General features: G+C 37.0%; 5 protein-coding genes, 1 non-coding gene and 1 pseudogene across 6 annotated transcripts; 2 read left to right on the forward strand and 5 right to left on the reverse strand.

Annotated features, from left to right (window-relative positions):
- Nucleotides 1-484: 484 nt before the first annotated feature.
- On the forward strand, nucleotides 485-3,519 carry LOC137733943 (actin). The gene is made up of 5 exons (XM_068473164.2): nucleotides 485-727; nucleotides 1,828-1,897; nucleotides 2,034-2,427; nucleotides 2,607-3,220; nucleotides 3,321-3,519. Exons 2-5 carry the CDS (start codon nucleotides 1,838-1,840, stop codon nucleotides 3,384-3,386), a joined length of 1,134 nt encoding a protein of 377 aa, XP_068329265.1. The 5' UTR covers nucleotides 485-727; nucleotides 1,828-1,837; the 3' UTR covers nucleotides 3,387-3,519.
- A 1,653-nt stretch (nucleotides 3,520-5,172) lies between these two features.
- On the reverse strand, nucleotides 5,173-5,963 carry LOC148695934 (uncharacterized; annotated as a pseudogene).
- A 642-nt stretch (nucleotides 5,964-6,605) lies between these two features.
- LOC137735011 (Nucleotide-diphospho-sugar transferases superfamily protein) lies at nucleotides 6,606-9,999 on the reverse strand. The gene is made up of 10 exons (XM_068474364.2): nucleotides 9,757-9,999; nucleotides 9,607-9,655; nucleotides 9,300-9,406; nucleotides 9,090-9,135; nucleotides 8,693-8,827; nucleotides 8,477-8,566; nucleotides 8,217-8,345; nucleotides 8,031-8,114; nucleotides 7,788-7,852; nucleotides 6,606-7,168 (listed from the first exon to the last, which is right to left on the reverse strand). The coding sequence occupies exons 1-10, from the start codon at nucleotides 9,873-9,875 to the stop codon at nucleotides 6,982-6,984; spliced, it is 1,011 nt and encodes a 336-aa protein (XP_068330465.1). The 5' UTR covers nucleotides 9,876-9,999; the 3' UTR covers nucleotides 6,606-6,981.
- Nucleotides 10,000-10,056: 57 nt separating this feature from the next.
- TRNAK-CUU (transfer RNA lysine (anticodon CUU)) lies at nucleotides 10,057-10,129 on the forward strand. The gene has a single exon. It is a non-coding gene; the product is annotated as a tRNA-Lys (tRNA).
- Nucleotides 10,130-12,009: 1,880 nt separating this feature from the next.
- On the reverse strand, nucleotides 12,010-12,991 carry LOC137733219 (uncharacterized). Its single transcript, XM_068472373.2, has one exon. It carries the CDS (start codon nucleotides 12,899-12,901, stop codon nucleotides 12,224-12,226), a length of 678 nt encoding a protein of 225 aa, XP_068328474.1. The 5' UTR covers nucleotides 12,902-12,991; the 3' UTR covers nucleotides 12,010-12,223.
- A 4,040-nt stretch (nucleotides 12,992-17,031) lies between these two features.
- LOC137735416 (glucan endo-1,3-beta-glucosidase-like) lies at nucleotides 17,032-19,544 on the reverse strand. The gene is made up of 2 exons (XM_068474838.2): nucleotides 18,478-19,544; nucleotides 17,032-17,363 (listed from the first exon to the last, which is right to left on the reverse strand). The coding sequence occupies exons 1-2, from the start codon at nucleotides 19,495-19,497 to the stop codon at nucleotides 17,190-17,192; spliced, it is 1,194 nt and encodes a 397-aa protein (XP_068330939.1). The 5' UTR covers nucleotides 19,498-19,544; the 3' UTR covers nucleotides 17,032-17,189.
- A 4,623-nt stretch (nucleotides 19,545-24,167) lies between these two features.
- Nucleotides 24,168-26,506, reverse strand: LOC137735210 (glucan endo-1,3-beta-glucosidase-like). The gene is made up of 2 exons (XM_068474614.2): nucleotides 25,421-26,506; nucleotides 24,168-24,758 (listed from the first exon to the last, which is right to left on the reverse strand). Exons 1-2 carry the CDS (start codon nucleotides 26,438-26,440, stop codon nucleotides 24,300-24,302), a joined length of 1,479 nt encoding a protein of 492 aa, XP_068330715.1. The 5' UTR covers nucleotides 26,441-26,506; the 3' UTR covers nucleotides 24,168-24,299.
- Between the last annotated feature and the right edge of the window lie 278 nt (nucleotides 26,507-26,784).

Below are 26,784 nucleotides of genomic sequence, written 5' to 3' on the forward strand. Positions count from 1 at the left end.
ATTGCACATTCAATAGGATCATTTGCTTATACCACGTTGATGGTTAAACGTTTTCAATTTACATGTGTTAATCATATTGAGTTTAAGCTTATACGTAAATGAATACTGAAATGACTTTGAATTGAAAAGACGATATTCATGAAACTACGTAGCTAATTTCACAGAAGTAGACTCATTTGCTCATATACTATGTGTTTATAGTTAAACGTTTCGATGTGAGGCTTATAAGTAAAATGAAAGTCTAAGCTAACGAGTCAAACATTTAAGGCAAATCACTAAGCTGTTGTCACGTCGTCATAAACAGAGTCGAATTAACTGTAATGCGAGATAAAGAAACTGAGAAAGGGACCCACTTTCCCTACTGAAATCAGACAACTACTTTTTTCATTTTTTTTTCATTATTTTAAAGAAAAGGGTAGAGGTTAATGGAGTAGTGGAATAATGAAAATAGGTATAATAGGGGCAGAAGGGTCAAACCAGATGAGAAAAATGACTGGAACAACGGAAGGCGAGGGAGCCCAACACAACCCATTGGACGCGGTCTGAAGTCTTCTGCATTTCCACCAAAATCCAACGGCCCAAATTTGAAGTCGGCCTCCTCCTCGTCCTTCGCCACTCTCAAACGCCACTCTGTCCGTCCCTAACACGTTGTCTCCTCTCTCTCTCTCTCTCTCTCTCTCTCTCTCTCTCTCGCCTTCGATCTCCCTCGTCGCATTCCCAGAAAAAGGTCAATTTTCTCACCCCCTCTCGGTTTACTTCTCTGATTCATGGTGCTTTAGATAATGGTTTTTGGGTTCCTCTTTTTTTTTTTTTTTTGGTTGCATCTTGCATGTGTGTAATTTCTTTATGATTACATTGCTGCATTGTTTGTTGTGGTAGTTTTTGAATACTGGTTTTGAATGTTGTGGGGTTTGATCGCGTTTCAGACTGAAAAACTGTTCTTTTTCTTCAATTGTTCGTATGCTGAAATGGTGACTTGGGATTTGCCCATTTGCCTTTATTGCTGAAAAAAAATGGGTGTTAACATTTGATGGGTTGTGTATGCTTTGAATCATGTTTGGATATATGATGTAATATTCTTGCCACCATGTCATTACAACAACATTGCTTCATTTCATAACTGGTATTGCAGAAAACGTAAATGACTGAAGATTCTGGAAACATGAACACAGAATTAAAAATCAGGAACGCCCACAAAAAGAGATAACTTAGCAATGTTGTTGTTGTCCCTTTGTTTCGCATTTTTGAATAACTTTTAGTCCATATAGATTTTTTGTCAGTATTGTTGATTACAAGTTCAATGGGTGATTCTAGACCCCGTGAAGTCCGGTCTCTTGCCTCTTGTTTTGTTGTTGCATTGAGATTTATTGGTACATGTTTCACCTTCGGCCATTTGATCCTGTTCAGTATCTTGGATCATTTCATTATTGTTTTGGATGTGATTGGTTTTTTACTAGTCTTGGATGCTTGTTGATTGCCTCGGGCTTCTTACATCTTGCAAACATTCTTTCAAGAACCATATTATTTTCGGTTTATGTTTTTCTGGTCTACTTTTATGCTACATCGTGGGTGTGTGTTTGTGTTCCACTTGTAACCTTGACTCCCTGAATTCCTTTCCATTGCTTTCAAGCAGTCTTTCATTTGGATTGGATGGAACTCTTTGTTAAGTTTTCTATATTTAGCTGCAAGAGAACTTTTGGTAAAGCACTTGGGAAAATTTTGGTGTTGTGATGTGTTGTCTGTTTCTTTTCTTTTCATATGAGGAAATTGTTTCTTGGCCTTAAACATAGAGGGAGCTGATGTAATTGATTCTTGTGTGCCTAGCAGGTAGAAGAAGATGGCAGAAGCTGAGGACATTCAGCCACTCGTGTGTGATAATGGAACGGGAATGGTCAAGGTATTAAAATATGCTTACTTCTGTTTGACTAGAATTTAAATTTGATGTGCAGATGGTTTGGATGATTGTGCCTTTTTTTTTTTCTTTCTTTTCTGGACATTGTATTTTAACGCTTGTTTTTAATGTTACTGTTTAGGCTGGATTTGCTGGAGATGATGCTCCACGAGCTGTGTTCCCTAGCATTGTAGGCCGCCCTCGTCACACTGGTGTCATGGTTGGCATGGGCCAGAAAGATGCTTATGTTGGTGATGAGGCTCAGTCCAAGCGTGGTATTTTAACTTTGAAATACCCTATTGAGCATGGTATTGTGAGCAACTGGGATGACATGGAGAAGATTTGGCATCACACCTTCTATAATGAGCTTCGTGTTGCCCCGGAAGAGCACCCAGTTCTTCTAACTGAGGCACCTCTGAATCCTAAGGCCAATCGTGAGAAGATGACCCAAATAATGTTTGAGACCTTTAACACTCCTGCTATGTATGTAGCCATTCAAGCTGTTCTGTCCCTGTATGCAAGTGGTCGTACAACCGGTAAGTATATAGATTGGTCTTCCCTGCAGAAAGGGTGTTAATTTGAAATTGTCTCCAATAACCGAACAATGGCATGCTTGATTGTTTGTCTTTACATGTTGACCTGGGTTTAAAATATGTTATCTAAATCATCTTCTTCTCGTCTCTACTTACGTGTGTGTTTTGGCTTTGCTGTGAAGGTATTGTACTTGACTCTGGTGATGGTGTCAGCCATACAGTCCCCATTTACGAGGGGTATGCCCTCCCCCATGCCATCCTTCGTCTTGACCTTGCTGGTCGTGACCTCACTGATCACTTGATGAAAATTCTTACGGAGCGTGGATATTCCTTCACTACCACTGCTGAGCGTGAAATTGTTAGAGACATGAAGGAAAAACTCTCTTACATTGCCCTTGACTATGAGCAGGAGATGGAGACTTCCAAAACCAGCTCTGCAGTTGAGAAGAGTTACGAATTGCCAGATGGGCAGGTCATTACCATTGGTGCAGAGCGGTTCCGATGCCCAGAAGTCCTTTTCCAACCATCAATGATTGGAATGGAAGCAGCAGGCATTCACGAAACCACTTATAACTCCATCATGAAGTGCGATGTCGATATCAGGAAAGACCTGTACGGAAACATTGTACTCTCTGGTGGTTCAACCATGTTTCCAGGCATTGCTGATAGAATGAGCAGGGAAATTACTGCCCTTGCCCCAAGCAGTATGAAGATCAAGGTGGTGGCACCACCCGAGAGGAAATACAGTGTCTGGATCGGAGGCTCAATCTTGGCTTCCCTTAGTACCTTCCAGCAGGTTTGTATTCATTTCTACATTTCTGCGTTTCTGCATCCTGTTCCAAGTTGATCTTGGATGATTACTAATTCGAGCTTTCCGTTTATTTTCTTGATTGCAGATGTGGATTGCAAAAGCAGAGTACGATGAGTCTGGGCCATCTATTGTTCATAGGAAATGCTTTTAAACTTTACGACAATAGAATCATGGAGAGAATTATGTCTAACTTTGTTATCCTTCTATGCTGTTCCACTTATCACTGCTATAACTTTGAGAATCTTAGGAGTCAGATTTGAAATGGGTCATTTCTTTCGCTTTTATTCCAGGTTTTGAGATGTCGTGATCATCATTTTGCTGCGGTTTCTCCATCGCTTGTTTCGTTACGAACTCTTGTTTGAGCCGAAGAATTTACTTTTCATGACCTTGATGATCGTTGTAGTGAGAATTACGCCTCTCATACGTTTCAGAAGACAAGTGATTCAAGCTTTAATGTACGAAAGAACGTTGCAGGCTCGCTAAATAAGGACAACCACCGTATAAAATGGATATAAAACAAATACAGGGACAAAATAATCTCCAATGGATCGGAAAGTGAGTTTCTAAACTATAGGGACTCACCGGATACATAGTGTATGTCCTCACATATAGGGACTGTATAGGGACAACTTTGAGTGGAAAACATGACCCACATTCTTGATTGAAGCCTTTAAAAATTTTAATGCTTTTAATTAATTAAAAATAATTAACATAAACAAAAAAAATTTGCACCTTGAGTGGAAACGGGACCCATAATCTTGTTTGAAGATCTTAATGATTTTAATTTTAATGTTTTTAATTAATTAAAAAAAAAAGTTTTTGGGTATATTATCAATTTCCCCCCTGAACTTGTGACCATTGGCCAATTTCCCCCCTGAACTTTAATTTTAGCCAATTTCCCCCCTCAACTCTCATAATTAGTCAATTCCCCCCCTGAACTTTAATTTGGCCAATTCCCCCCCTCAACTCTCAAAATTAGTCAATTTGCACCATACTGTTAATTTTTTTTTTTTTAAATTTTCCATCTATTCTTTTCTTAATTTTCAATCTTTCTAATAGCTTCCAACAAAGTACTAAAATTAACATAAACTCACCCGCATAATATAGGGTAAAATGTACAAAAACATAATACAGTTAGTATGTGACATGGGTTGATTATAAGAAAAAGTTATGAATCGGGTTTAAAGCATGTAGAAGAAGAAATAATAATCCTAAACTCATGGATCAAACCTATTTCAATAAAATGGGTTATTCTTAATAAGGAGTCGAAAATTATGAATAGACTAGCCATTTTTTTACTAAAGCTCGATTCTCCGCAATTTACTTGAACTTAGCTTTCACTTTTATAAAGAAAATTGTATTCACATACAAAAATTTACACATCAATCCTTTTTGTTATCAATTTTGTATAGTCAAAAATCAAATAAAATTACTCCATACTGATTTATTATGACTAATAATACTATCTATGATAAATTGTAAAATTCTAAATTTTAATCTATTTGTAATAGGATAAAGATATAGGAACATGATTAACATACATCTTATTTAGTTTCTTACACACACTTGTTTAATTATGATCAAATTAAAAATTTAACAGTAGGGTGCAAATTGACTAATTATAAGAGTTGAGGGGGGAAATTGGCTAAATTAAAGTTGAGGGGGGAAATTGACTAATCATGAGAGTTCAGGGGGGAAATTGGCCAAAATTAAAGTTGAGGGGGGAAATTGGCTAATGGTCACAAGTTCAGGGGGGAAATTGATAATATACCCAACAAAAAATGTGCACGTAATCAAATTATCACATAAAATCATAAAAACTTCAAATTTAGGGACTTTACTATAAGAACTCTACCATTGGAGGCAATATTCTTTTTGAGACACAAGGATTCCCCTTAAGTCCTTAAATGAGTACTTAAAAATGGTGGTGAGAGTCTTTAAATAGGGACTTCCATTGAAAATGCTCTTAGATTCCTAGCTCTAGTCCTCTCTTCCTTGAAAAACACCTCACCTTCGACAAGTTTTAGTACTCTTTTCGATACTTCCTCAGGCTCGACCCCCAGTTAAACCTAGGTTAATGCTAGAGATTTGAAAATTAAATTTGCAAACTAAATGATATGCCACCAAGCACGAGCTCATGAAACGATGAATGCGAGTAATAATGAAGGATTAATACAGTAAACATGATAAATAATTTCATTTCTAATACCAAGACATCTTAGAATAAAACTTCACAACTGCTAGTTAAATTGAGAACCGTATCAATTTAGACCATTCACCCGTCTCTTTGAAATTGGACAAATCTCTTATGTAGAATGTCCACAATCCTGCAATAATCATCAATTTCGAAGGCAGCCCTTGATATTACTCCAACCGTACTGTGTCTGGTGGCCATGGATTCTCATTTGTGGCTTCTGTCATTCTATAAACTCCATCCGCATGAACTCTCATTAAAAATTCAAGTCTTAAGATCCCACATAAGGAAGGAAGACTATGAACAAAGAAGAGACTTACAGTTCTGCAGGCGTTACATCAGTCAGCGCCAAACGAGCGGTTTTTATCTTCTCCTTCAAGAAGGAAGAGGCTTACTTCTTCAGTTCATAGAACAAAGCATGCATGTCGATCGTAAGACACCAGAGAGTCACAGTGCTTGACCCTGGGTCAAGCCGGCTTGAAGGTGCTCAATCTCCCCACTTTGGAACCTTGAGCTTCCTCGGGCTATTAAACCTCCAAAACAATAGCCTTAGACACACCATCCCTCGAGAAATTGGTCGCTTGTTCCGCCTGCAACAACTACGCATTTACAACTCCTTCCGTGGTGATATGATGAATGGAACATCACCATATAAGTAAAAGTATATATTCGAGTTAATTGCACCAATTTAGAAGGATTATATATTGATAACGATAATTTTGGAGGAGTGCTGCCGGAATCAAACAGCAATCTCTCAACAAAGCTCAGGCGAATGACATTTGAAAGGAATCGGATACGCGGAAGCATTCCTCGTAAGGATCAGAAATCTCATCGACTCGGATGCGTTGGGCTTTGAGGCAAACCTATTGACAGGCACTAGAGCAAGTTCAATAGGTAAACTATATAAGCTGCAACACCTGCTTTGTTTGGATGACATTTAAATTTGATGTTCTTGTTGAATTTTGTATTTTTCTTCTTCGAAAGGTTTACGCCTCACCTTACGGGTACATGAAATGCCTCTACACAAGCTTTCGTGTTTTAACTGGACAATTCTAACCAGATGCAGGCTACTTGTATCGTAGCAAAGTAAGACATTCCTCCTTACCTGTAAATCACAACCTTTCAAAAAGCGATCGCTTGTAAATTATGACCGTTTGAGCCACCGGTAGACTCCAGTTAAGCAGAAATGGCTAAGCCAAATTATGTTTCAGAAAGTTTTGCAGTCATGACCGAATAGTCGTACAAGTACTATACTGTTAACATAATCCAATCGTTCTTAAACGTACAAGTTTATAACTTTCAAGCTCATTGAAAAAGGGACACTATTGTGAAGTCGAATACGTAAAATGTATGATTAGAAGAAACTGGAGTTGCCCCCCAAATGATTTTACTTGCTAAAATCGTGGTGGTTAGATCACGACTTTGCCCAAAGAGGCCTTGAAATAAAAACCTTCTATAAATCTCTTCAAAGGCTTTGGAGGGAAAAGAACCAGGTGCCTTGTAGTTGTCTAATGAGTATTTGCTTTCCGCTGGCGTTTGATAAGTACAATACTCAGCTACGAATTTTCCACATGCCGGTTCTATATCCAACAGACATGAGCACAAGCTCCCAAAGCATATTTGGGATGCTCAACGGGTTCACCTTCGATCCAGGAATTTCAGACCAGCTTACAGATATCTCAAGCATTGGGATTTTGAACCATTTGCACAGGTAAACCACCTCAACATCAAAGCACCATCTGCAGAAAATCCGCAACCGATCAGTAAAAAAAATCTCTAATATCATAGAAGCACAGAAAATCAGAATATAGTAATCCTACAAGCCACTTTGACAACATTAAACACATCAAAACATTGAACTGTTGCACCTATCAGGTTTCAAAATTGCGCACCACTACAAAATATGTGGCATTCTGCATGCATTTCATACTAAATTTTACCAAATCCTCGAGAAGGTATTCATCAATTCAATCACCCACAATCCTCGAGAAGGTATACGTGATACCCTATGAATGCATTTATTATTCTCACACTGAATGCTTCACCATCTTCTAAGCTCAGTTTTCCTCTTTTTTCCCCTTCCCTTTAAAAAAATAAATAAAGAAACTCTATCAAACGGCCACCTGGAAAACTTAAAGTTTTGAAAAAATGTCTACTCACAGCCAGCCTTCAACTTCCAAACCTCTAAGCAGCATAAGCTACACGACACTCAATGAAAAATAACATGGACCAGTAAAATAATGCTTGTAATTTAATTGGGAAGCAACAGAAGTGAGCATAAACTATGGCACTTTTCCATATTTAGTGCAGTTCCCTATTCAAACAAATTGCCATATATACAATCTAATGCGGATTTACCTGTTCAAACGGATGTTAGTGAAAAGCTTCCTAGCAGCAGCCCTAGTGAACATCTTAAAACCACACTGTCATGCATGAAGAATACCATGTCAGCATTGACAGCTACATGCCTTATTTAAAACCTAGTAGGCTATATATGAAAAAAAGCAAAAAATAGTAACCATGTGCGCTGTTCTCAAACCGGAAGAAGAAATAATACAAGAAAGCACAAAATGTATGTAAAAACAGGAGAAAAAGTCATACCTGTGTATCCCGAATCCCGGGACCAGCAGCCAAAAGTACCACAAGATGAAAACCTTTCATCAAAAAATTGCGGTACCACTTCCTCTGAAACATTAACCAACTGGATCAGTTAAAATATTTAAAAAATTAAGCATGACGAGAATTGAAATATACAGATAGCTGCAAGCAGAATAGGCAAGACTCAACTGTAGCCAGGGCTTTCCCCTCAAGATGAGCACGAGAACCAAATGCAGCAATGGGGATATCAGATATTCTAAAACTTGAATTACCAGCAGAAGAGTCCCTAAACTTATCCTGTTCGGCAACTGCATGAATCTGGAATGAAACAAAATATCGTCACACTTAAGAGTCCCCAAGGTGGTATGTAAGAGCTTTGTTAGAATTTCATCAAGACTTGGAAGCAAATGTCGGATGGAAAAATTTATCTAGGATGGTTTCGTACAAACCTGTTTTTCAAGTTTTTCTACGTCATTAACCTTGGTTGCTCCATCAGCATCCAGCATTAGAAGTAGCTCACCACGTGAATGTAGCATTCCCTGTTTTACAATGCTTTCACATACGTAAAAAGCTTCAATCAATTATCGTCACGCGTAAGGGGAAAAAGATGGGCCCTTTAATAACATCCGACATAATTACAAGGGCATGGTTCAGATTAGACTCACTTTTCTAATAGCTTCTCCCTTTCCATGATTTCTACCGAGAAGGATAATCCTCACATTATCCACACCGTATTTCTTTACAAATTCAAATGCTACTCTTTTTGTCCCATCAACACTTCCATCATCAACAATCACCACCTGTCCACAAGAATATATCTCAAGCAAAGCAAAGGAGCTGAATAAAGAACCAGGCATGTAATGTAACTGTGTTGTGAAGTTTTTACTAATCAGTAACTATTACTACTAAATTTTAGTAATACTGCAGTAGTTCACCAATAAAGTTTCGAATATCTAGGTACTAGATGGGGGTAAAATTATGAGTTCATCATATCACTACGCCATCAATTAGGGTGCTAAGGAAACAGCTGTCAAAACGGATTCAAATGAACCAAGAGAGTACCTCATAAGTAAAAGACTTATCCTTAGCAGCACGTTGTTGAAGATAACTACAGAGTAAGGTTTAAACGTCATTACAATATAATATGATCACTCTATCAAACACCCATCAATATGATCATCAAATGGGAATGGTGCAGGGAAACAAAGAAAACCGAATCGTGATAGATTTATGAAGTGGAAGTGAAATGCAATTAGCTAAACTTCAACTTACTTCATGGTTTCGTCAAGTGCTCCGGGAAGCCTAAGCTCCTCATTGAATGCAGGGACAATCAAAGATAAATACTTCTCTGCCGGATCAAAAATCGAAGGGCAAGGAACCTAACACAGACACGCCTCTAGAAGATTCAGTAACACATCAAAAGACCATTTTACAATTGAAATCGAAAGGGTTGACTTGCATAACCTTGGGAACAAAACCCAAATCCAAAAGTTTGCATCAACATCCACAAACCCTAATTGAAGCAAAAAACATGAATTTTCAACCATGAACCAATTGAATTACCGCAATCTAAATGTACCTGTTTCAACGAATTGGGGTCCTCGAAGATCGCGGGAGCATCAACATGCCTAACAAAATATAAATTAAATACATCATATTTAAGTCAAAGAAGTAATCTTTTTGCAAGGATTAAGAGGGAGGGAATTAAAAGGGGGATTGCAGAACGTACGCGTTGTTGTTTTTTCTGCGATAAGCTTCGAAGAAGACGGCAGAAATGAAGGCTGTGGCGACGACGAGAATGAGGGCGAGGAGGAGCTCCACCATCGCCCATACAATTACAAACTCCATTGTTGTTGTTGGTTTGAATTTTGCAGGTCCAAAAGTGGGCGAACGTGGCGGCTCTGCTCCTTCGTTCCGAGTTTAAAAATGAAGTCAGTCCTGCACCAGCAGCCTCTCGGACAATTTGATGTTTGACCAAAAAAACTTGCAATGAAAACCAATATAGAAAAAATGGGCTTAGCTTTAACAAGCCCGTCTAGCTCAGTTGGTAGAGCGCAAGGCTCTTAACCTTGTGGTCGTGGGTTCGAGCCCCACGGTGGGCGTTTCCCGTTTTTTATGTTTCATTTTCCTTGACGTTCTTATTAAAAGTGAGCGACACATTTTTTGGTTTTTAAAAAAGTAAGAGTACGTTTAGTCTAATTGTGTTCGACGAGTTCACTTATTCTTTTTGTTTTTTGGCGGTCAGATTAAACTGATCTAACTCGCATGTGTTTTTACAAGTACTTTTAACTTCTTGTGTTTTTGTGACCTCTATATCTTGGTCAACTAACTTTTATTTTATCTGGGTGGTCTAAATGTCGCATTTTGACTGTAACCTACTCATTGCTCTGGCTCTTTAACTGATTCCTGAGTCTTGACTATAGAAGCCTGTGGACTATCTTTACAAACCAGTTAAGGACTTCTTCGGCCTTTGTATATGAGCTGCTTTCTTCCGTTCCAACTGAAATTAGCATACAAACAGGTAATTACCATATCTTCTGGGGTTTTCTCCGCATTTCTGTGTTTGTATAGCTACTGTAACTTGTACACGACACAAACAAAACAATTCAGGCTACTAGGTGTATCAACACGAAAAGTCCACACGTTTGTCAAGTTTAGATGTTAAAACCACAAACAATGCACCGGCAATCATTTTACCAACCTTTTATAACTTGGTATTCTCTTTTCTTTTCCATACCAGCGATATGGGGATGGTGGTATTGAAGATATGACATCAACATTCATGCAACAAAGATGTTGTTATCACGGTAAAACGTATTTTGATATGAGAAAGTTAAAATATATGACCGTGATTTACAATTCGGTCCAATGATATCTCTAAAATATATAAATAAGTGTTTTTGTTTTCAATTGAAGATATGTTTACATTCTTAACTAAGCTACAAGTCTCTTCGCGTAAGAACTTTTATGTAGATGAAGTATTGCATGTGACACCATATGATATCTTATGCCCTAATTATGAGTCCAACATAGAGGTGGTGTAGAACACTTATTACCCCCACGCATATGTGATACATGTACATGTGGCCGTATACATAAAGCAGCTCAATGCAGTAAAGTTGGCAAGAATGGAGGGGACAGAGATGTCCACGATTCCTTCGAAAATAAAGGTAGTTGAGAAGATGGGCCTTCTCTCGAGGAATGCTCATGATTAAAGCCACAAGAATAGAAATTAATTAATTTTAGGGAAAAAAAAAGGAGCACATAGGTGGAGAAATTGGCCCTTCAACCTTCAAACCCTACCCCATTTTTCTTGCTTTTTCCATCGTGCCAAACAGACCTTTTACGAACCATCCTCATCACTCATCAGATCATTAACATCACATTCACATCCATGATCATTCATACACCATACATTGGAACTTATTAATAACTAAATTATTGATTTTTATTTATTTAGAGGAACATTTTAAGTTTTAACCTCTCAAGAAATTTTTGCCGTAAATATAATAAGATAAAAACAGAACGTTGTTTTAAACCAATGGGCAGGATGTGTGGCTTTGTAGCTTCGATGTTTAGTTCACGGAGGTTAAAATCTGGGGACAATTTACTAAATAGCTGTGTCAAGTTTCAGAATCAGAAATATTTATATAATTCAGGTACTAATTATCATGCAAACTCTTCAACTAATCCTCCACAATTTGAGTAAAACTTACCTGCAATCTCTCGTCACATTCTCACTATACGGGATCACAGATGCAAGGATATAAAATCGTTGCATGCAAAGTTTTCTCATGTAATTTGAGCTAAAATATGAAATTATAGGACTTGAACTACAAAGATGGACTTGAATTTTTAAATTTTAATATCAATAAAAAAACAGTCGCAAAATCTGTCACTTACCTCTGCTGAATTCAGAATTCTGCAGCAGCATGTGCCGTATACAGTGAACACCGATATATGAACATATAGGGAAGCTCAATTCACTATAAATAACAGAATTCTTTATTCATACTAAAATACACAATTTGCTTCCAACAAAATTAACGATTTAATATCCTCAACAAATAAACCAATTCCCCCCTCATAATAACAAAACCCAAGAAAAAAGGTCAACAACCCAATTAAGCAAATTAACACCCTAATAGAAGATAATAATGTTCATGAAAAAAGAAGTTAAAAATATGGAAATTTTCCTAGTGAGCCATGGCCACAGGATGAGCATTTGCATAGCTAATGGTTCTCTGGTTAGGCATGGCAAGCATAGCAGTGTGATCCAAGAAATCTTGAAGCGCCACCACAGACTGCAAAATTGTTCTGAGATCATCAGCACTTGAGAAACCCAAGTTTCCAACTTGCCTGACTGCATACACATAAAAAGTAATGCACCCTTTTCTGAATTTAAACCTAGCCATCTCACAGCCACTCAGCCCTCTGATGAGCCGCTTGTTCACTTTCCCAAGTGGGATTTCCGGCGGCCAAAGGCGGTCCACGGCGGCCTTCATGGCCTCGGTTTCGAAAACGAACAGAACCACCTTGGACTTCTTGGTGCCAAGGCCTAATGTGAGGGTATGCCAAGCTTGGTGCGCCAAGATAGTGAAGTTTGTGGGGAGAAAAGCTGTGGTGGAAGGAAAAGGAAGCTTATCGTTTCTGGGTTTGCTGGGTGGGAATGAGAGGAGTTGGAAAAGCTCCAATGGCCTTGCTCGACGGATTGTGAAGGATTTGACGACGAACTGGCCTCCAAAGCGTAGGCCTTTGACTTCAGAGCTTGGCTTGAAGGAAAATTCTGACGCTGTTTTTGTTGTTTGGTCATTTGGATGTTGGTGTTTTTGCTTCTTGTTTTTGTTGTTGATCTTCTTCTCTTTCTCTCCCATGATTTGTTTGTAGAGGAGGAATATCTTGGGGTTTTGGTGGGTGCTGCTTGGTGGGTTTTGCTTGGTGGGTTTTTGTTAATGTATGATAAATATAGCTTCGGATGGTATATTGTATTGGAGTTTTAGTGTTTCTTTTTAGTTTTACTAATCCAATATTATATAAATGTGATTAGTTTATTTTATTCAATCAACGGAAAAGAATAATAAATGGGTGATGATGCTGCCACTGCATCTTTAGATTGAGACTCAAGATTTTCTCATGCAACTAAGTTTACTTTTAGAAATATTATTATTTAATAAATGTTTGTCATGTATTCAAAAAGTGCATCGTTCATTCAATACATAGTAAGTTTGTGAAATGAGGGAATCTTCCCTTCATTAGGGGATCGATTCTTAGGTGATACAGGATAACCAAACTCTGTTTATCACCAGTCGTATATAATTACATGTCTACTCTTATTACTTAAACTTCATATTTTCTCCTATTTGTATCTTTGATTCTTTACATGGAGACCCCTTCTAGAGGGGAGGTTCATGGATGATGCGGAATAACCATTAGTCAGAAAAAATCTATCATATCACCGATTGGATATAATTATGTGTATATTTTTCACATTACTAAATTACATAAAATTGTCATATGGTAATTAGGACATTTTTCTCTAATAATGTACATGATGAGAGAAATGAACATTAAGATATAAAAATTGGTGATATATACGACACATTTTCTCCGAAGAAAACTTATCCATTGCTTTCTATATATGTTTGATGATGCCACAAGACATTGTACATGTATTATGTAAACGTAAGATGTATAATTTATGTACACATTCTTTACAGTGTTATGTTCATGTAAAGTTGGAATAGGTTATAGGTCAGGTTGGTCCTTGAATTATATAGGGTTTGGCTCACCAAAATAGATGGCATGGATTTTGGCAAGACACCAAACTGATCTACTTAAGATTCAGCTGACTTCTCTCTGATGAACCAAAAGGCAGTTATTCTTTTTCTCATTTTACTACAATTCAGAAACATAACATGTGCAACTAAATAGAAGATTTTGGGTTTGTAAATGATGATTTACCTTCCTATGTTTGACAAGTGAGAAGAATAGGACCACATTTTAAAGACCCCTCCAATCATAATTGCACCCATTTGCTCAAATTCATTTATCGTCAATCCCTAATTTCAACTGCAATGCAATATGAGATTCACATACATGAATTAACATTTCTTTTTTAATAGGATGTTCGGTTTTTTAATTAAGAACAAATTATTGATGTTGTGTTGATAAGACGTCAATAGTGAATATATCAGTGTGTTATCGATACAAAAATTCATTCTTTAACAAAAAAAGACGATCGCCGTACATATAATTTCTATACATATGAGTTAACAAATACGACAATTTGCTTAAAAACTTCTGTTAGTATGAGAGGAAAGATTTATATTCAATGAAGAATATTTAACATTATGTAGTAGAGAGATAAGGTATGGTTGCCTCATATGTGATTCATACGATGACAACCCAAAAGTCTTCCCATTATATTAAAGTGGTTTCCTTCCAAAGTCACCGTTGCCTTCAATCAATTCATGGGAAAGATATGCTAGACTAGAGCTTGTGAGAGGACCAACTAAAACAATCAACTCTTACAAGATATTCCGACAGGCAATAAGGGCCTAGCAAAATTTATTTTGATAGCTTTGTCATTTTGAAGCACTACAAAGAGTACAACACGTGTATAAAATATTTATTAAAATGAAACTCAGAAGTTAAATGGGAGTCCATCTGTCAATGGTGCATCCACCTTTTTCAAACAGAGGAAAAGATAAAGAGATATCTATAAGAATGAACGTCGAGGTAGTGATTTCCACTCTGGTTTTTCTTTTTCACTTCTTCTTAAGGCTAAACTATGGAATGGGATGATAGTGATATGATTTGGTAAGTGAATATTGAGATTTCACGGATTGAAGATGATTCTTCAATGCATGTAACCGAAGTGTAGATATACACGATTCGCCTTATTTGTCACTCTACTAATATAAGTTCAATGATAGAGCACTTACTCACAACATGAGAAAAACTCAACTCTTGTCGTTTCTCGGAGTGACATATAAAGGAACATTATAACCGGAAAAAAAAATGTACAAGGAATATAACAAAAATAGAAATACTACGTCCAAATATGCACATAAGTACATGATACTTCCTACCGTGATCAAATTACTTTGCATAGATCGAAACCTAACGATTTGATATATGCAGTATTTATATTCTCTTTTTCCAAATTAATGTATGTGAAGAAACATTACATTTTTTTTTTTTTTTTTGAGTAAAGAAACATTACATGCTATATACATAAGATTGTGTACTGGATATCCTCATAATTTTGTTTTATTCATTGAGTTGTTAAATTGATTGCAAGAGTACCAACTATGAATATATATCATGTGGAAGATAAATGATGAGAGGCATGCAGTTTACAATCCTAACAAAGTCATCTCAGATTAATTGAGATCGACTTACCAAAGAAGCATTTTATGTCTATACTTGCTTAAAACACAAGAAACCAACATATAATAATAACAATCAATCCAGAAAACAACTGGCCACTTACATAGAAACTATTCCTGATGATGCCAAGTACAATACAGCATGAAAATGAGTCTGCAACTGTTAATCCAGTTTAGGATTAGATTTCCATCCTTCGATGGCACTCTTCGACGTTGACAACATGGAGAAGAAGCTTGAAAGCAATGATTCATTCAAGGGAAATTAGTGAATGAATTTGTATGATCCATATAAATACATTATACAGAGACAGAACTGTAGGCTGCAGGTTGGATGTTGTTATCACGGGGCCCTTGGTTTGTAAGCAATATATTATGCTTTCACGCACCATTTACTTCATTTATCGTATGATGATTCAAACTTGAGATCTTTTTCGGACATCCTGCTTCATATCATTCACAAGTAAGTGATATTTTTTTTAGTGTCCTTTGGTCTAAATGTTGTCAAAGCCCAAAGATAACTCTTGTACCAATAGTCTTGGGCGGGCAAGACCTGCTTAATTCTCAAGAAAGCAATTTGAGAACTGTTGGCACAGCCCAAAATGTGTAGTGTTGCTTTTAAGATTTTTTTTTTTTTTTTTCCTTTTCTTTTAGCGATGTTGCTTTTAAGTTTAAGTTGTTACTTTTTTTAGGCAGATTTGTAAGAAGTAATTCTTGATTGCTTTATGTTCATTCTTTTCCAATCATAAGTACGGAAAGAAAGACCAAAACTTGAGTGTAGAGATGAAACATTCTATTTAGCCAATTTGACTACGTTAGGGTTTGAAATTTGAAACAAATTCAAATAATTTCCGATTTTTTCACTCTTTTTTTTGGTCCAAAAATTTTGTTTCCGACAATTACAATAAGAAAGATCTCAAATTAATGGAGCCTCTCAAATTGTTTTGTAATATAAAATTAAAGAGTAAATTATGTTTTATCATCTTAACTTAGAGTCGCATAACAAATTAATAATTTATCTATAAACATTACAATATCATACATCAATTTACAAATTCGTTGTAATATCGATCTTCGCTAAATTTCTATCAATTTGATTGTTAAATAATGATGTAGGACATGAAGGCCCCCCTCTCGCTCTATTTGATTGAGAAATTAATTAAGTATTAATAAATTAAGATTATTTCATCTGAACAAAAATAAAATTAATTAAAAATAAACTCTTTCCCTCTTCTCTCTCTCTCTCTCCCCGCTTCTCTTCTCCCCATATCACACCAGTAAAAATAGAAGCAGTGTCAGTGACTAATTTGGTTGGTAGGGGTGGGAGCCCGCTGTTTTTAAATTAAGTTGTATATTATTTTATCAATATTTAATTACGCTGTTTTTAAATTAAGTTGTATGTTATTTTATTAATATTTAATTAATTTTTCAATCCAACTAGTCGAGGGAGTAGGCTTTGCGTATGTCACATCAGCAGTTAACAGTCAATTCAAAGCATTGATTAATGATGGAATAGATATTGCAACGAATCCTTAAGTTGATATATGATATTGTAATGTTAAGAAGATGAGGTATAAATTTGTAATGTGACTCAAAATCAAGATGGTAAAGTATAATTAACTAAAAATTAAATCATATACTAATTAATTTCCAAAGGCATCATAGTCACCAACATTCCCAAAAATTAAAAATTAAAAAATTTGAAAAAAAAAAATTATGGTCAACACCATTTCTTCCGTTCCTCAAATCATCTCCTCAAGCTCAAGCGTTGTATTTACGGCTTTTTACCTCCCGCTGCGGGTGTTGCCGGCGTTGCTGGTGTTGTTGATTTTGCTGGTCCAGCAGGCTTTCCCTTTTTCCCGCGTTTAGGTGCAGCTGGTGTAGTTGGTCCAGCTGGTGTAGAAGGTCGTGTTGGAATTTGCATTGTTGGTCCAGGAGTTGCACCACCCTAAATCATACAACAATTTAGTATACATAAGACAATATCATTCTAGCAATAACAATAATACAATATGCGAGTTAGGTCAGTGTGTTAAGACAATATATTTGTCATATTGCACTCAAAAGTTCGAAATTCTTTTTTGTAATTGAGTGTAAATTGAAATATCGATTAAAATACATCTTAAATTGATACGATGAGAATTCTATTTGGTTAATTTTTACCCTAACAAAGAACATGAAGTGACTACTAAAATTATACGCTTGCATCAAATGCCAATTCACTTTCTAACATTTTTGTGTGATTACTTGGATATCCACAAATATTGTTCAACAAATAATGTTTAGTACCGATGCGTTTTATTTGTTTCTTATTTTGACTCATCATGAAACATAATTATTTGAGAAATGTTAAGGAGAATTTCTCAAAAATGAGACTCTACATTTACTCTTTACCATCTCATGTTTTTTGCACGATATTTTATAATGTTAACAAGAAGTTAAACTATGGAGTAATGCTAGGGAGACTAAATTTTATAAACTAAATGACATGGAAGTTGGTGATTGGATTATTACTTAATCGTTGCTAAACGTGCTCATTTTCTATTGGTGATACCTCATTTGGTTTACTAATTTAGTCTACAAATTAAGTCTCTCTAACATTACTCTAAACTATGAGGTGTTAAAAAGTCTCACAATTAAGAGAGTCCCCGTAATATTCCTCTAATTATTTATATTAAATTAGAAATTGGAGTGTTAATAACAATTCTATTTTCCTAAAAAATAAAAATCAAAACCAAAAACCGATGTCATCGGTTCACTTTAGACATTTATTTTTTTGTTAATTATATTATTTTCCACATTTTTTAGTCGGATGTAGAAATGTCCCATGCAACATTATTTAATTTAAAACAATAAACAAAGGAAATTATTATTAGCACTCCAAACATTTTATAATTAGAAAGAAAAATACAATTATTAGAAGTGCCAAATAAAATTTTTAAAGTGCTAATAATAATTCCCTAAACAAAACACCGAATCTAGAAAATTTGCTTAATCTAAGGTACAGGTGACGGATCAAAAAAGGTATAAATTAAAAATTAAATATTTAATCAAGAACCAACCTGTTGATTGCGCACAACCCCAGCATTGTAAACCGGAGTCATGTCTGGTTTGAACAGCCCAAAGTTCTTCTCCGCGGCTGGACCAGGTTTCTGGTTTTCATTAAACAGAGCAAAGATGTAAGTTTCGAACTTCCGGTTTGGCATCAAGGGCGTACCCCTCCCTGACTCAATATGCTTGATCAAGTGACCATTGTAGTCCACAGCGTTCTGAACCGAGCAGACTGGGAACTCGCAAGCCGAAGGCCAACCGGTCTCGGCCGCGATCAAGTTCACATCACCAAACCCAATTGCCTTGGCAGCTGAGTAAACCGCGTCCATCAACCCATCGAACATGTTAGTGTAAAACTTGCCAGTGAATTTATCGTGCGCACCATTGTTGGGTCTAAAGAGAGCGTAGCTCTCCTTTTCGGGTGACCACCCGAAATATGGGTACGGGTTAACCATGAAAGGCGACTTGGTCTGGCGACAGAATCGGAGCATTTGGGTCAGGATTGGAATCACCTCCGGTCTAAACCGGCCCATGCTGGGCGGGTCGGAAGACAACATGATTCCGAGCGAGTGAGGGGTCGAGACCTTGACGTCTTTGATCCCCTCGCGGACCAAAGCGTTGTGTAAGGTCTTCATGGCAGGGACGAGATTCGACTTGAGAGCATCGTCCCCCCAGTGAAGCACCTCGTTGCCCATGGCAATGTATTTGATTTTGCTTGCCGGGTAAAACGGCTTGACATGATCAACGACCCAACGGCGAGCGGTGCGCAGCTTTATGAGTTTCGGGATGTCTCCGTTAGGGATGGTAATCGTCAAGGAGATGTTGGTGTTGGCGAAGGCCTTGATGATGTCAGGGTTGGTGTCAAAGATTTTGACAGCGTCGATGTTGGTTTGGGTTTTGATGAAGTCGGCGACTTTGGCTGGTGGCGGGAGGTTGTCGCCGAGAGTACCGTAGTTTACACCGATGGAGTAGGCTGTGGCGGCGAGCTGGACGAGGAGGAGAAGGGAGAGGAGGAACTTGGTGGTAGCCATGGTTTTTTTTCCCTTTTTGTGGTGGTGTTTTGGGAGATGGTGGATCCTCTCCTTTTCCTTTGGAGGATTGGGGAGTTGGTGGTCAAAGTATTTATAGTGGGGAAAGAGGAAATAAATGGAGGAGGAATTAAGAAGATAAGTGATCGTGACATGTAGTTGGTCAAATATCAATTTTATTTGTGATTTCTATTTACTGCTAAATTCTGTTGGATTTTCTTGATGTATGCTAGTTATTAGGAGGAATTTGATCTTTTTATTACACATCAAAACCTAAAAATAACTACCCTAAAACGAATTATCTATTTGGTCTTGTATCACATACAAATAATTTATCAGATAGTTAAAATGAATGTATATTTAAGTTTTTTAGCTCTCATCTGTTAGTATCACGTAAAGACGTCATAAACTTGTCTTATGATAATTTTGCTTGACTTTGTTGCTTGATTACCCTGAACCCTAATACAGCTAGGCTACCTGTAATTTGTTTACAAAATTGTTCGGGGGCTCATAACATTTTAAAAGGCTTAAGGTAGAATGAAGTTCAGTGCAGAGAGAAGCATCTCTAGCAGATGAGAAATTGAAATGATGCATGCCAACTCATCTTTGGCACTTGGCTAGGGACAAAACGAGCCGTCGTTGTAGGACTGAAAACATCTTTGAGTCATAATAAAATAAGAGGACGGCCCGGTCTTATGTTAAGGGGCGTTGGAAGAGCGTTAGGGGATATAGGTAGTGGGGAATGGATTGATGGATACATAACGGAGATTGGTATGGGGATGAATGTGTTTGTTGCTACCTCTTCAGTTGATATGTATACCAAGTGCGGAAATACGGAGAAAACTCATCGCGTCTTTGATGTGATGCCCGAGAAGGATATAGTTTCTTGGAGCAGCATGATTCAGGGATATGCATCAAAAGGGCTTCCTAAAGAAGCCATAGACCTCTTCTTTCAAATGCAGGAGGAGAATTTGAAACCCAATTGCTATGCCATGGTCGGCGTACTTTCTACTTGTGCAAGATTATGAGCGCTCAAATTAAGGGACTGGGCTAGCAATTTGATGGATAAAGATGAATTTTTCACTAACCCAGTTCTTGGTACAGCTCTAATTGACATGTATGCGAAATGTGGGAATATGGTCCTTGCTTGGGCAGTCTTTAAGGGTAGCGTTCTCCGGCAGCACGGTCATGAGTCGGTGAATTTCTTCCTCGAACTGGAGGGACTCGACCTTGAGTCCTGGTAAAGGGGATACTAATGGTGGAGATCAAAGACGGGGAGAAGAATATTTTATATATATATTATCATTGTCTATGTGTGCGTCACGTCACCAGTTAATGGCTGACTTAACAGCAACCTTAAATGATGTATGAAACTGTTCTAAAATTTTGACTTTAGGTACCACTCTGGAATGAAAAAAACTTGATGTACTAAATGTTGAAAATCAAGAAACTTGAGTGTAGTAAACTGAGATTAATCCTAATGTTAATATGATATATATTTAAAATTCCTTTTATTTATTTATTTTTTGTGTTTTTCAACTAATAGATTTTTGTTAAATTAGATGTTAGCTTAGCTAACGATGGGGTTTGAACTCATGACATCTTGCAAAAGCTCAACATTTTTTCACCACTATGGTAAGGGGCTACTTGCAAAATTGCTTTTATTAGCCCCATAAAATTTCATTGTGCACTCTTTATAAATGTGATTTTTTTTTCTGAATATAAAAGTTTAAAGTGCAAAATGAAATGTTTAGATTGTCAATAATAACACCCTAAAAACGATTTCTTTTTCAAATTTTGTTGTCTAATAATGCTATATATTTAAATGAAACTTTAAAATTAGAGTTTTTGAAGCATTTTTTCTTGTTTGATCATTTAAGATTGAACTGCTTTTTTATTATTTAGTAAAGGTTATATTTATAGCTCTTTTTACTTATTATTTAATAAGATTTGTATACATAGATTAGTGAGTCCTAAAGTTTGTTTTTTATTTAAATTATTGTTTTCTAGCATCAATACATTGTCCTAATTTTTTTGGAAAACTATCTTAAGAAGGGGCTCATTTATAAATTTCGCACAGGGTTCTGAAATCCCATAGAGGACCCTACTTAAGTTGTGCCAATTGGAGAAAAACTAATATATCGTGACCCAAGTTCGCTTGGCAAAGACGGAATGCGACATGATTATGTATTGACACAAATCACAAACTGGTATATGTTAATGATACTGTTACATAGTGTTGTGAGTTTTCTTTTTGAATATTTACTTTATAGTTGACGTAGGTGGTGGCTATATACGGGTACACTTTTATCAACACTAAGTTTAAACTTGAAAAACAAGATAATTCTATACGAATACACTCTAAGGGTGCGTTTGTTTCACAGAACTGTGTAAGATTGGACTAGCTTCAGGGACTAAACTGGACTGACTTAGTGAAACGTTTGATGCAGTGTTAGACTAAGAAGCAGGACTATAATATTATATTATTTAATCTATATTTATTAATATTTTATTTTTAATTTAATATATCAATTAATATTTTGTATTACTTTATCTTTTTCCCTATTTTTTTAGAACCATCTTCCTCTCCGATCTCTTCATTCATCTTTTTCTCCGCCACTCCCTCCCCATTCCCCTTTTCTTCCATTTTTGTCCCTCCTTTTCTTTGTACCAATCTCATTCCCCTCAATTTTTTCTCCGGTTTTACTTCTGTACCAGTGTCCCATTTCCCCTCCCTCCCTTTGTATTTATTTTGCTATTTTTTTCATATTCAGTACCTGTATTTTCTGGACAAATCATAGTTGTGCAAGAAAAATCACTCAAAATCTCTTCACCCGATGCTAAAGTTTTCAATCTTGCACCAGTCCTTTGCACAAAATTTCCCTAACTATGTTTCCAACCCAACCCTTTGCACCCAAAACTTTTTAATTTCAAAATCCTAGGTCACAATCTCTAAGCAATGATGCTGTCGACAGAAGAATATGGGTCACCATGAGCAACGAGGCTGTTGTTGTCCAGCCACCATGGCTGATGTCGGTGATGGAAGAATCTGGGTCATCACCTCTGATCAATGATGCCAAGCAGCCTAGCCACCATGAACGTCTGAAGCTTCAAGCAGAGAGAGAGGAAATACATAAAGAAACAGAGAATCGGGGACTGGGTAAGGGCGAAGCAAAAAGGAAAGGGTCTTAGCAGTCCGCTCCTTTTGAGGGGTCTCGCTAAGACCACCTAACGAGTGCTTTAGTCAAAGCGAATCTCACCTAGTCTCATTAAACTTAGTCCCTCTTGCAAACAAACACTGGACTACACTAGCTTTTAATCTAATCCAATTCAGTGAGGCCTAGTGAAACTAAACAAACATGCCCTAATTGTTCGTATTCATTCTTTTTGAAGAACATGACAAATGACTGACATGCAAACTATTCAACTTGTTTTTGGATCGTGACTGTAAATTTGATGTGCATGAGACCACATTAATTACATTCACACATTTCACGTCTTAGAAGGAGTTTATACCTTGTGCATACTTGAATGACAAGGCATTTGCCTCTTTTCAAAATGGAACATTAGTGTAAAACTCTAGCTTTGGTGTTTTCTTTGTTTTTGGAAGGCAATGCATTACAGATAGTTTTGATTGTTTGTGAGTATTTTCTGTTTTGTCTAGCTAGCTCCGTGATAATATTTCAAGCAATGTGTCTTTTAAAGATGAGTTTTTATTTTGGGATATTTTGGATGCGATTTCTGGTTATTAATGTTCTTTTACTGATATTTTGTTGGTTTTTAGATTTTTATCGAATTCCTGGACATTACTGTAATAATGTATTTCTATGTAGGTTACTAATTTTTTTTAAATTAAAATTTAAAATTTCTAGTTGTTTATATTAATGAGATTTTAAATAGAACTCATAATTTGTGGGATTAAAAATATTAAATTATAAATAATTATACTCTCTAATATATTTTGTGTGTGTGTGTGTGTGTATATAAACATTGGTACATTCTTCAAAACCACAAAAACATAGATATTAGGCTTAATAACATTAATAAATTTCTTAGATTAAACTTGACATGGATATTTTATACAGTCAAAATGAATGTACCCATAGATTAAAAATGGGTTAAAAATTGAATGGATTTTATATATAAAAAAAATGGATACAATTTATATTAAAAATGGTACATTTTACATATAACAAATTGGCATATTTAAGATGGGTGTATTTAAAATTTAAAAAAAAAAATTGTAAAATTATATGTATGGGTATATTAAGATTGAAAAATTGAAAAACTTTTTTATTAAAAACTAATGGGTAGAAACTTATCCCTTTTTCTTTATTATTTTGGAAACGTTTTGAATTGAAATTAATTAGGAGTTTAATAAAGGTCTGAGTATAAAAACGCTAAATCAATTACTAATTTTTATTTAAAAAAATTATGTAACTGACATGTAAATTTATTATTACATTAATGCTATGGACTTTTATCAAAATCTGAAAACTAATAAACTCTTAGTCAATGAACATTAGTAACTAAAGACGGGATATTAATTTTTTCTTTATTATTTTTTACAAATGATAAGATAATTTATATTGAATTCATCTAAGAGAGATCCAAACACGGGACCTCGAGTGCATGAGCGAATGCTCTTAACAAAAAAACCATAGTCATCAAGATTTCACAAAAAAATTAATTTCCAAAGAAACCATAGTCATCAACGTTCCACAAAAAAAATTAAAAACTCAGAAAGGAAAAAAAAAACAATGGTCAACACCATATCTTCCGTTCATCAAATCATCTCCTCATGCTCAAGCGTTGTATTTACAAAGGCCGCGGCTTGGGTCGGTGGTGGTGATTTGTCCGGACCCAGAGAAATCACAGTTAAAGTCGTGACGGCCATTAGCCTGGTAATAAGCATTCATGAGGTAAGAAGCGCGAGCTCTAATGTCGTTATCGAAGCAAGCGCTGCCTGGCTGGATGGACTTGCAGTCAACGCCGGTGCCGCAGACGTAGTCAATGTTTGATTGCAATGCTTGGTTGCTGGCTGCTGGTTTTGCCACGCACCACTTCTTGCCGCCGTTGTTGTTGCCTCCAGCTGTCGGTGTTGCCGGCGTTGCTGGTTTTGATGGCTTTGGTTGTTTGGCAGGCTTTCCCTTTTTCCCCTTTTTGGGAGCAGCTGGTGTAGTTGGTCCCGCTGGTGTAGTTGGTCCAGCTGGTGTAGAAGGTTGTGTTGGAATTTGCATTGTTGGTCCAGGGGTCGCACCACCCTAAATCATGCAACAAGTTAGTAACTTTGTATACATAAGACTAACATTATTCTAGCAATAAGAATATAATTTATGTGAGTTAGATTTACGACAGTATGCCCATCATTTGGTGAGCAATTTAATATAACAAATTGGATGAATTTACGATTATTTTTTTTGTGAATTATATTATTTTTCACATTTTTTTAGTGGGTGCAGAAATGTTTCATGCAACATTACTTAATATAACACAAGAAACAAAACACCGAATCTAGAAAATTTGCTTAATCTATGGTGCATGTGCCCGACATTTTAAATTGAACAAATATTTTTTGAACAACCGAAGTCTCCACACTAAAGGAGTTGGGGATGAAATTGAGTCTCACAATCGACTAGTCTTAATAATGTGGTTTAAATTCGCTTTTGACGAGAATCAACCCTAAGACCTTTTACTTACAAGTGAAGAAAAAAAATATCACTAGATAGTAGTACTAAGTAACCCTCCCCACCTGATTAGATTTTATGCATGCAACCAATCATTTTAATACCCTACTTAGTTATAAATCCACCCTACTGGGCTCAACATTTAACAATTAAGTATTTAAGACAACAATGATGAGATGAGCTAAATAAAGAAACAAAAGCAAAATGGAAAATCAAAAGACGATTAATCAATAACCAACCTGTTGATTGCGCATAACCCCAGCATTGTACACCGGAGTCATGTCCGGTTTGAATAGCCCCCAGTTCTTCTCAGCAGACGGACCGGGTTTCTGATTCTCATTAAACAAAGCAAAGATGTAAGTCTCGAACTTCCGGTTCGGCATCAAAGGCGTACCCTTCCCGGACTGAACATGCTTGATCAAGTTACCGTTGTAGTCTACAGCGTTCTGAACCGAGCACACTGGGAACTCGCAAGCCGAAGGCCAACCGGTCTCGGCTGCAATCAAGTCCACGTCACCGAACCCGATTGCCTTGGCAGCTGAGTAAACCGCGTCCATCAACCCATCGAACATGTTAGTGTAAAACTTGCCAGTGACTGTATCGTGCACATCCTGATTGGGTCTGAAGAGAGCGTAGTTCTCTTTCTCGGGTGACCACCCGAAATACGGGTACGGGTTAACCATGAAAGGCGACTTGGTCTGTGTACAGAACTTAAGCATTTGAGTCAGAATTGGAATCACCTCCGGTCTGAATCGGCCCGTGCTGGGCGGCTCAGAAGACAACATGATTCCCAGCGAGTGAGGGGTCGAGACCTTGATGTCTTTGATCCCCTCTTGGGCCAAAGCGCTGTGGAAGGTCTCCATGGCAGGAACTAGGCTCGACTTGAGAGCGTCGTCCCCCCAGTGGAGGACCTCGTTGCCCAAGGCAATGTATTTGATTTTGCTTGCCGGGTAAAACGGCTTGACATGATCAGTGATCCAACGGCGAGCGGTTTGTAGGTTTTTGAGGCTCGGAATTTCTCCGTTTGGGACGGTAATCGTCAAGGAGATGTTGGTGTTGGCGAAGGCCTTGATGATGTCTGGGTTGGCGTCGAAGAGTTTGACGGCATCGATGTTGGTTTGGGTTTTGATGAAGTCGGCGACTTTGGCCGGTGGCGGGAGGTTGTCGGCGAGAGTACCATAGTTTACGCCGATGGAGTAGGCTGTGGCGGCGAGCTGGACGAGGAGGAGAAGGGATAGGAGGAGCTTGGCGGTAGCCATGGTTGTTTTTTTCTTTTACTGGTGGTGTATCGGGAGGTGGTGGACGCTCTCCTTTTTCTTTGGAGGACTTGGGAGTTTGTGGCCGAAGTATTTATAGTGGAGAAAGGTGAAAGAAATTGAGGACAGGAAATAAGAAGATAAGGGACGAATGAGATCGTGACGTGTGTTGGTCAATATCTATTTTATTTGTGATTTCTATTTACTGCTAAATTCTGTTGGATTTTCTTGATGTATGCTAATTATTTGGAGGAATTTTATCTTTTTATTACACATCAAAACCTAAAAATAACTCCACGTCCAGAGTCCGAAGGTTGATATACTTTTATCACTCTTCTTTGTATATG

This window comes from Pyrus communis, chromosome 7, assembly GCF_041283825.1.
Source record: "Pyrus communis isolate YQ-2024b chromosome 7, ASM4128382v1, whole genome shotgun sequence".
NCBI lineage: Eukaryota > Viridiplantae > Streptophyta > Magnoliopsida > Rosales > Rosaceae > Pyrus > Pyrus communis.

Excerpts from the sequence above, each read along its gene's own strand:
- LOC137733219 (XM_068472373.2), bottom strand. The coding sequence starts at position 12,901 with ATGGGAGAGAAAGAGAAGAAGATCAACAACAAAAACAAGAAGCAAAAA.
- LOC137735011 (XM_068474364.2), bottom strand. The coding sequence starts at position 9,875 with ATGGAGTTTGTAATTGTATGGGCGATGGTGGAGCTCCTCCTCGCCCTC. Across the intron at positions 9,656-9,756 it reads CGCAGAAAAAACAACAACGC|GCATGTTGATGCTCCCGCGA; the intron begins GTACGTTCTGCA and ends ATATTTTGTTAG. Across the intron at positions 8,346-8,476 it reads TAGAAAAACTTGAAAAACAG|ATTCATGCAGTTGCCGAACA; the intron begins GTTTGTACGAAA and ends GTTTCATTCCAG.
- LOC137735416 (XM_068474838.2), bottom strand. The coding sequence starts at position 19,497 with ATGGCTACCACCAAGTTCCTCCTCTCCCTTCTCCTCCTCGTCCAGCTC. Across the intron at positions 17,364-18,477 it reads GGGTTGTGCGCAATCAACAG|GGTGGTGCAACTCCTGGACC; the intron begins GTTGGTTCTTGA and ends TGTATGATTTAG.
- LOC137735210 (XM_068474614.2), bottom strand. The coding sequence starts at position 26,440 with ATGGCTACCGCCAAGCTCCTCCTATCCCTTCTCCTCCTCGTCCAGCTC. Across the intron at positions 24,759-25,420 it reads GGGTTATGCGCAATCAACAG|GGTGGTGCGACCCCTGGACC; the intron begins GTTGGTTATTGA and ends TGCATGATTTAG.
- LOC137733943 (XM_068473164.2), top strand. The coding sequence starts at position 1,838 with ATGGCAGAAGCTGAGGACATTCAGCCACTCGTGTGTGATAATGGAACG. Across the intron at positions 1,898-2,033 it reads ATGGAACGGGAATGGTCAAG|GCTGGATTTGCTGGAGATGA; the intron begins GTATTAAAATAT and ends GTTACTGTTTAG. Across the intron at positions 2,428-2,606 it reads TGCAAGTGGTCGTACAACCG|GTATTGTACTTGACTCTGGT; the intron begins GTAAGTATATAG and ends TTTGCTGTGAAG.